This window comes from Dipodomys merriami, unplaced genomic scaffold (assembly GCF_024711535.1).
Source record: "Dipodomys merriami isolate MVZ:Mamm:240054 unplaced genomic scaffold, mDipMer1.0.p SCAF_3497, whole genome shotgun sequence".
Classification (NCBI taxonomy): Eukaryota; Metazoa; Chordata; class Mammalia; order Rodentia; family Heteromyidae; genus Dipodomys; species Dipodomys merriami.
In genome coordinates, this window is record NW_027205045.1 from 9,241 (window position 1) to 17,977 (window position 8,737).

Below are 8,737 nucleotides of genomic sequence, written 5' to 3' on the forward strand. Positions count from 1 at the left end.
GTTTCCCCTGGTGTTGGGGGGCGAGGGGTGTGTGTGTGTGTGTGTGTGTGTGTGTGTGTGTGTGTGTGTGTGTGTGTGTGTGTGTGTGTGTGTGTGTGTGTGTGTGTGTGTGTGTGTGTGTGTGTGTGTGTGTGTGTGTGTGTGTGTGTGTGTGTGTGTGTGTGTGTGTGTGTGTGTGTGTGTGTGTGCGCGCGCGCGCGCGCGCGCACGTGTTCCAGTCTTGAGAAGCGCACTCACTAGGGCAGCTCTGCAGTTCACCTCTCATGGTGGAGGCTGAGGCCTGGCTGGCATCCTGTCCCAGTGAAGCCCACCCGTGTGCTCAGTGTCCCCTCCAGCCTGCTGACCCCTCCTGCACGCTTCCTGTGCCAACGCGCCATGTTGGCAGGCGGGGGGGGGGCTGCGCATGGCGCTCAGGCCTGCACTCCAGCTCTCCTGGTTGGCAGTGCACGGGAACCACTATGAGAAGCTGTACTGCGTGGTCTCCGGGGAGAAGCACTTCCTGTTGCACCCCCCAGCGACGGGCCCTTCATCCCGTACGGGAGGAGCAGGTGGAGGGCAGAGGGCGGGCGGTGGGGCTCTGGCTGGCCTGAGGCAGAGTGGGGGCAGGGTCAGGACGCACCCATGGGACATGTGGACTGGCTGGCATGGGCTGGCAAAGCCCTAAGCCCCCCCCACACCTTCCCCCTCCCGCTTCACAGCTGCACACACAGGCCACCTACCAGCTCATGGAAGAAGGCGCCTTTAAGATAGTGGATGAAGAAGCCATGGAGAAGGTGTGTCCCCTGCCTGGGATGGGGGAGGGCAGCAGAACCACACAGTGAGGAATCGGCACAGACGGTCTGGGGAGGTGGTGCTCAGCTCTGAGATGTCCCGTGATCTCCACCGGCTGTGCCCCAGGTGCCCTGGATCCCTCTGGACCCCCTGGCTCCAGACCTGACCCGGTACCCCGGTTACAGTCAGGCGCGGGCCCAGCACCGCACCTGCCGGCTCTGCGGTTCCACCATGCCCGGCAGTCCCAGGCTGCACTGCGGGTGAGGGGCGGCTGGCCGCCAGGGGCAGGCTGTGCCCCTGATGTGGGCTGGTTGGTCTTGGCTTAGAAGAGGGACCATCGTGTCACATTCACGTCCCTCTTCTTCTCACAGTGAATTTCTGGTACGATGTGGAATATGACCTGGAACATCGTTACTTCCAGCCGCTGGGCTCTCACCGTGGCTGCTGGATCAACTGATGGAGCCTGGTGAGCACTGCCAGGACCGCTGGCCGGGGGCTCCAGCCCCCCAGGGCCGGTCCACTTTAGAGACAGCCCGGGCTTGGAGTGTGTGCTGGCTGATGCCGCGTCTGGCCCGGGCTTGGAGTGTGTGCTGGCTGATGCCATCCAGCCCGGGCCTGGAGTGTGTGCTGGCTGATGCCGTGTCCAGCCTGGATTGAAATCAGCCTTGGAGTCTTTCTTTTTCTTTTGGTCAGTCGTGGGGTTTGAGCTCTGGACCTGGGCGCTGTCCCTCAGCTCTTCAGCTCAAGGCGAGTGCTCTACCACTTGAGCCATAGCACCACTTTCCATTTTCTAGTGGTTCATTGGAGATAAGAGTTTCATGGACTTTCATGCCTGGGCTGGCTTTGAACCACAATCCTCAGATCTCAGCCTCCTGAGTATCTACGATTACAGGCGTGAGCCACTAGGGCCCAGCTCCTTGGAGAGTCTGGAGATGTGGTCAGGAAGACCAGGAAATGCCAGGCAGATATGGGTGAGGTGTCTGGGAAGGTGCCACCCGGGTCAGGAGTGGGAAGCAGGCAGAGCAGCACCTCACCGTGCCGTGACCCGGGCTGAGTCACTGCCTGTCTGCCTCCGTGTCCCCCGCATCAGAGGCCTCGCAGGGCACTGTGGGGAGGGGCGCAGCCGGCACAGAGGAGGCGGTCAATAAAGCTAGCCATGTTTATTTGTCCTGACGCTCCCTGTCGCAGTTGCTCTCCTCAGCCTGGTGAGGGCTTGAAGGTTCAGGCAAAAATTTCAGGGTGACTGTAACTTGGGGGTGTGAGCCGCTTCCAGGCCTGAGGACTCATCTGTCCAAACCCTGGGGCAAGCAGGCTGACCTCAGTTTTGGAACTGCCCGGCTGGACCTCAGTGGCTCAGGGCCACTGATGGCGTCTAGAGCTTTGCCCCAGCTTGGTTTATTTTCTCCCCCAGATCCAGGGCAGCTGATGGGGTCTGGTGCACTGGAGATAACCTAGGTGGGAAGTGACAGAAGCCCCGCCCCTCCCAGCCTCCCACTAAAGAAGACTCTGGTCCTCACGCACAGGCTCCTTCCCCACCCTTCCCAAGAGCAGGAAGAGCCCCCGGCCCTGAGTGCCCAGCCCCAGGCCCCACCCCCGGCCCCCCAGCTCCAAGGGTGGCGCAGCACAGAGGCGGCTTTGAAGGACTGTTTTATGTGGCGGGGCCACTCCCTGGCCAGGTTACGATGGGGCCTGGGGTACTCATCCCCGATTGCTCAGGGCTCCCGTCAGGACCGGGTATTCCTGTCATACAGGCACGGAGAGGTTGTGAAAGGCCCAGCCCACAGCATGGCGCTGGGCTCCTGTTGGGGACTGCGCCAGGCCCTCCTCAGCCTTCCCTCTGCTCAGCCCCTGCAGCCGGCGCTGGAGACCCCTCCTCCGCACAGGATTCGCGGGGCAGGCGGCAGGGAGGCCACGGGGGCCTGACCTTTGCAGGGTGTCTGGCCCCAGTACAGGCTTGAGATGCTTCATTCCCAGCAGGTGTCTGGCACGGGCACGGGCGTGGGTGTGGGCTCCTGTGGGTGGAGGCGGCTAGTGGGAGGGGCCGAGGAGGAGCCGTGCCAGCTGGGGCATCACGGCGCTGTGTTAAAAGCCAACAGTCCCCGGCCCGTGGCACTGCCCATCGTCCCTGTTCCTGAGGACTCGGCCTCATGGCTCTGGTGAGACCCCAGCCAGGCTCTAGGCTTCCATTTTGAACCTGGCGCTCTGTCTGGGGCGCGTGCGGTGCTGTGCATCAGAGCCCAGGACTGTGAGCTTCAAGAAGGCTGTTGGCTGGCGGCGGCGGCAGGGAGAGGCAGAGCCCTGGCCATGGGCTCCAGGCCCAGCTCCCCGGCCTGGGGCCTGGAAACGCGGCTCCCTGGCTGCTTTCCTGAGGCCCCTGAGCAAAGCCACTGCTTCTTGCTGTTCTGGGTCAGGGGCTGGGGTGGGGCAGGGGTCCGAGGGCTGCCCCAGGTGCCCTGCTGGGGTGTAGGGTGGGGGGTGGGAGGAAAGACTTAGAGAATGGGACACCCTGAAGAGCCAGTGGGGGTGGGGCCGCAGCTAGTCTGCTGTGTGCCAGTCCTGGCGGGGCCTGGCCCCTCCTCCCTGCCTTTGTTTCCTTGTGCATCACAATAGCATTCTTGGGAGGTTGCGTGATAGGGAGATGGACCGTGGCCTTGGGTGGGCCGTGGGCAGGGGGTGTGGAGATGGCGTGTCTCCATGTCAGCAATCTTCTGCGCCCCAGCGGGTCTGACCTCAGTACAGGGCCAGGCCTGAGGCGCTGCCGTGGCTTCCCTGGTGGCCCGTTCGCCTGCCTCCAACCTGCCCTATGTCCTCCTGCTGCAGGCGAAGGTGCCTGGAACGTGCCTGCTCACCGTGCGTGTCCTGCAGGCCCACGGGCTGCCTTCCAAGGACCTGCGTGAGTGGGCTGGCCCGGGGAGGGAGGGATCGAGTGGCCAGGCCAGTGGGAGAGGACTGGAGGAGGGTCGGCACAGAGGGTGGGGGTGGGGCCTAGCCCGTGGACACGGGTCTCAGGGCCAGGGAGGAAGTGCACTTGGGGTGACTGGACGGGGAAGGGCATTTGGCCATCCCTGACGCCTGTCCCCTCCCCGCAGTCACCCCCTCTGACTGCTACGTGACTCTGTGGCTGCCCACGGCCTCCAGCCACCGGCTGCAGACACGCACCGTGAAGAACAGCCGGAACCCCGTCTGGAATCAGAGCTTCCACTTCCGCATCCACTGCGAGCTCAAGGTGGCCCCGCCGTCCCCCCCGCTCTCCCCGCGCCCCCTGGTCCTCCAGCCCTGCCCACCTTCCCACTACCCTCCCTCCCCAAGCCTGCTGACCGCGCTGTCCTTTCCAGAATATCATGGAACTGAAGGTCTTCGACCAGGACCTGTTGACCCAAGACGACCCGCTGCTGTCTGTGCTGTTTGATGTGGGGACCCTGCGAATGGGGGAGTCCCGGCGCCAGAGCTTCTCGCTGAGTTCTCAGGTAAGACTGCTCAGCAGCAGGCCCAATCCCCGCCGTGGGGCGCGGCGCTGGCGGCTGGGGGCCTGGCCCCTCGGGAGCCGCCTCCACCCAGGCTCTCCCGCCCCCGGCCGGCCGCCTTTCTTCCTTTTTAGAGGTGATGCACACATGAGTTAGTTTGAAGTCAGGCATCCCCAACCTTCCTTCTTGGCCTCTGAGGAAGGGCAGCTTCTTTAGAGCACCCAGAGCGCAACCGTGCCCTTCCCAACCACGTGGCCCCAGCAGCGCTCCCTGCTTCTGGGTGGAGTCTATGCGCAGACACACGCACACACCCTACCGATCCTTCCTCCCGTGGCCTCTGTGTCCAGGTGCAGGAGCGGCTGGAAGTCGAATTTCGTCTGCAGAGCCTGTGAGTTGGCCGGGGCAGCGTGTGGTGGTGGCAAGCCCCTGGGAAGGGCAGTGTCAGCCGCTCACGCCCTTGCCACGGAGGAGGAGAGCGGGGTCAGGGGAGAACCGAGGCTCTTGCCAGGGGTCACTGGGCTTCTTTCCAGGCCGGCTGAGGTGGAGCCGCTCACCAGCAATGGCATCCTGGTGGTGAGTGAGAGCAGCTCTTTGGGGGTGCCCGTGGCCCCCGGGGGGCTTCCTCTGTGCCATGCACTTGCTCTGCTCCCCGGGCCTGAAGCCGGGGCTGCCACCCCCTGGGTGAGGATGAGCCGGGCAGGGGCCGCCTCGTGGCACCTTGTGAGGGTGTGGATCTCCAGTGCGTGCCCAGGCCAAGGGCTGAGGAGCGGGAGGCAGGGGGCGGGGAAGGGGCTGCAGGGGGACAGGCTGGTGCCTAAAGGGCTCGCTTGACTTCTCAGGCCCGGGAGCTGTCGCGCTTGCATGTTCAGCTGGAGCAGATGGGGCCCCCAAAAGGTCAGTCCCCGACCCTCACGTCCTCACTCTAGTTATGGCCTGCACCTGCAGCTGGAGTGGGTTCAGGGGTGCTGGGGCCTGGGCTGCTCTGCCTAGGCTGAGTCACACTTCCAGGTCACGGGGGCTCAGTGGACGGAGACCCCGTCCCTGACTCTGTGCCCCATTGGCAGAGTCAGAGGGCAGGATCCAGCTGGTGCTTCCCGGCGCCTGCGAGGGCTCCCAGGAGGCCTGTGTGGGCACCGGCTCGTTCTGCTTCCACTGCCCGGCCTGCTGGGAGCCGGAGCTGAGCATCCACCTGAAGGTAGGGCCTCCCTCCCCAGCCGCCACTTCACCGTCCTCAGCGCCCCGGCCCGGCCTGGCCTGGTTTCCCCAGTGCCCCGTGCCCCGCTACGCCCCTTGGCAGCCTTGGGCTGAGTGTGGGGTGAGGTTGGCTTCCTTGGTGGCTCGAGGGAGTGGTGGAGTCCTGGCTAAGAGAAGGTGACAGCTCCTGGGTGTCCTCGCTTTGTCCCCGCAGGATGACCCCCAGCAGCGGCTGACGGTGCCCCTGCAGGCCCTGCCCTCCTGCCAGTCGGTGCGGCTCGTCTTCCCCACATCCCAGGTACCGCTCCCCACGAGCTAGGAAGCTGGACAGAAGCCCCAGGCCTTCCTGTGAGGAATGGGGGTGCAGGCCCGGCGCGGGGGGGGGGGGCTCTGTGAAGGCGGCCAGGGCTGAGTGGAAGGGGCTGTCAGGTGGTGGGCAGCTTTTGATGCAGGTGCTTGTGGATTCCAGGAACCCTTGATGAGGGTGGAGCTGAAGAAGGAAGAGGGGTGAGCGGCTGGCAGGGGGGGCTGCAGGTCGGGTGTCTGGTGGGGGGCGGGTGTCAGGACACGGGCAGTGGGCAGCCCCTGCCGGGAATGCCGTGATTGCTGCACCTGGCCCTGCGTGGGTGGAGCATGGGGCCAGGAGGAAGCTCGGGGGTCAGGCTGGGTTCTGGCCCTGTGGCTCTGCGGCGGGGTGGGGACAGCCCAGGGCAAACACCTGGAGAAGCCGGTGAGGAGCCGCCCAGAGCCAGAGTTTGCCGCAGAGAAGGCAGGAAGCCAAGGTCGGAGGGGGCTCTGAGGGCCCTCAGCAGAAGAGCCGTGTCCGCCCTCCCGGGCCTGGCAGCCGCCTTCCCGTCCCCTGGCATTCTTGGCGTTGGGGGGAGGGAGAAAAGGTGGCAGGCCTCACGCCGGGAAGCTGGGTGCCTCTTCAGGGCGCATACGGCCCGGCCTGCATGCGCTCCCTCCGCTGCGGTCCACACACCACGCGCTGCGGCGACTTGGAGGAGCGGGCGGAGGCTTGGCCGGGGAGACCCCCAGCTTCCCTTCCTGTGGTGCCAAGTTGCCTTGTGGACTCTTTGCCCTAGACCCGGGGAGCTGGCTGTGCGGCTGGGCTGTGGGCTGTGCCCGCAGGAGCAGGCCTTCCTGCGCAGGAGGAAGCAGGGGGTGGCCAAGGCCCTGAAGCAGGTCCTGCAGCTGGATGGAGACTTGCATGAGGACGAGGTCTGGGGCTCAGCAGCACTGGGTCGTGCCCCTCCCCCCCGGGCTTGTGCAGGTTCAGGGCCGAACACTGGAACATGGGTGCCGATCTAGGCTTGTAGCTGCCTCCTGCCTTCTCTGCTTCCTAGGGGCTCTTCTCCCTAGGGAGTGGTTTCCAGCATGAAGGGAGACTTAAGAGGCGGCCTTGAGCTTCCTGAAAGTGATCCCAGAACCTTCGGGCTGGGAAGAGATGAGGCCTGCTGTGTAATGGAGAAGCCCACTCTGGGGCTGTTTCTGGCACCATCCTCAGCGGGGCCGCCTGAGGCACTCTCCGGAGCCCTGATCCCAGCTCAGTGCACCTCAGGGGCCCAACAGTGAGAATGGCCTCCCGCCGCCGCGCCGCTTCCTCCTGGAAGGCGGCCTTTCCCACCCCGATGCCGACCATCCTCTCCTCCAGGTCCCAGTGGTAGCCATTATGGCTACTGGCGGCGGCACCCGGGCGATGACTTCCTTATACGGGCAGCTGGCCGGCCTGAGGGAGCTGGGCCTGCTGGACTGCGTCTCCTACATCACGGGGGCCTCGGGCTCCACCTGGTGAGCTGGCTGAGCCGGAGCCCACAGGTGGCCTGCGGGGCTTGGGGGAGAAGTGGGTGGGGAGGATCTACCTTGGACGCCATCGGCCTCAGCAGTGGAGAGGCTGGAAAATGCCGTGGGAGCCTCGAGGGGGCCTGCGGGACTGTGCCAAGACTTGTGACAACCCTCCCTCACCTTCCCCGGCTTTGCCTTTTCCCAGGGCTTTGGCCAACTTGTATGAGGACCCAGAGTGGTCTCAGCAGGACCTGGCAGGGCCCACCGCGTTGCTAAAGGCCCAGGTGACAAAGAGCAAGCTGGGTGCGCTGGCCCCCAGCCAGCTGCAGCGGTACCGGCAGGAGCTGGCCGAGCGCGCCCGCCTGGGCCATCCGCCCTGCTTCACCAACCTGTGGGCTCTCATCAACGAGGCCCTGCTGCATGAGGAGGTACTGGGAGCGGGGCTAGGCCGGGGTCTGGAGATGGGGCCTGTGCCTGGTGGACAGGTGTAGAAGGTTCTGGAAGATGCAGCACAGCTTCTCACCTTCTTTCCCCAGCCCCAAGACCACAAACTCTCAGATCAACAGGAGGCCTTGAATCGTGGCCAGAACCCTCTGCCCATCTACTGCGCCCTCAACACCAAGGCGCAGGGCCTGACGACCTTTGAATTTGGGGGTGAGTGAGATGTGTCCACTCTGGTCCCTGGGCCGCCCCCCCCCCCATGTGGCCCTCTGCCAAAGTCCCTCAGCTGTTGGGGCTGCGGAGGGCGCTTGGGTCTGTCCTGCGAGGCCTGAGCCCCTGGGGCTGCAGCGGGAGCTGAGGCTGTGGCCTCCTCACAGAGTGGTGCGAGTTCTCCCCCTACGAGGTGGGCCTGCCCAAGTACGGGGCCTTCATCCCCTCCCAGCTCTTCGGTTCTGAGTTCTTCATGGGGCGGCTGGTGAAGGAGCTCCCCGAATCCCGCATCTGCTTTCTGGAAGGTGAGGGGTGTCGGGAAGGTCAGGGTGAGGGGGGAAGGGAGGCCCTGGGCCTGCCTCGCTTGGCTGCGGCACCGTTTCCGGTCGGGAAGGGCCACGTTGCCACAGCAGTTGACTAATCCACTCGGGGCCTCTCCCAGGCATCTGGAGCAACCTGTACGCCGCCAGCCTCCAGGACAGCCTGTACTGGGCCTCAGAGCCCGGCCAGTTCTGGGACCGCTGGGCTCAGGACCGAGCCAGCCTGGGTAGGTGGCTGGGCCAGATGGAGGTGTTTGTCACTGTCGTCCCCCCCTCCTCTGTCACCATTTCCTGACACCCTGCTTTTGCCTGTGCAGACAAAGAGGAGGTCCCCCAGCTAAAGATGGAGGAGCCGCCCACAGCGGCCGGCAGGATCGCCGGGCTTTTCACCGACCTCCTGACAAAGCGGCCACTCGCCCAAGCCACCCACAACTTCCTGCGCGGCCTCCAGTTTCACAAGGACTATTTCCAGCACCCGCACTTCTCCGCCTGGAAAGGTGCCACGTCTCTGCGCATGTCCTGGTGCTCAGCCCCCTGCCCACGGTGCCTCGG

The 8,737-nt window shown here is 65.0% G+C and overlaps 1 protein-coding gene across 1 annotated transcript; it reads left to right on the forward strand.

The window, feature by feature from the left end:
* Positions 1–403: 403 nt before the first annotated feature.
* On the forward strand, positions 404–8,682 carry LOC138803809 (cytosolic phospholipase A2 beta-like; the record flags this gene model as incomplete). Its single annotated transcript, XM_069987885.1, has 21 exons — positions 404–607; positions 699–773; positions 898–1,031; positions 1,143–1,152; positions 2,749–2,898; positions 3,592–3,664; positions 3,861–3,997; positions 4,107–4,238; positions 4,583–4,623; positions 4,766–4,808; positions 5,075–5,129; positions 5,300–5,430; positions 5,644–5,727; positions 5,899–5,936; positions 6,515–6,650; positions 7,084–7,220; positions 7,420–7,642; positions 7,751–7,868; positions 8,033–8,170; positions 8,308–8,412; positions 8,503–8,682. Coding segments are annotated over exons 1-21 (2,344 nt in total), but the record flags the coding sequence as incomplete, so codon positions are not given.
* Between the last annotated feature and the right edge of the window lie 55 nt (positions 8,683–8,737).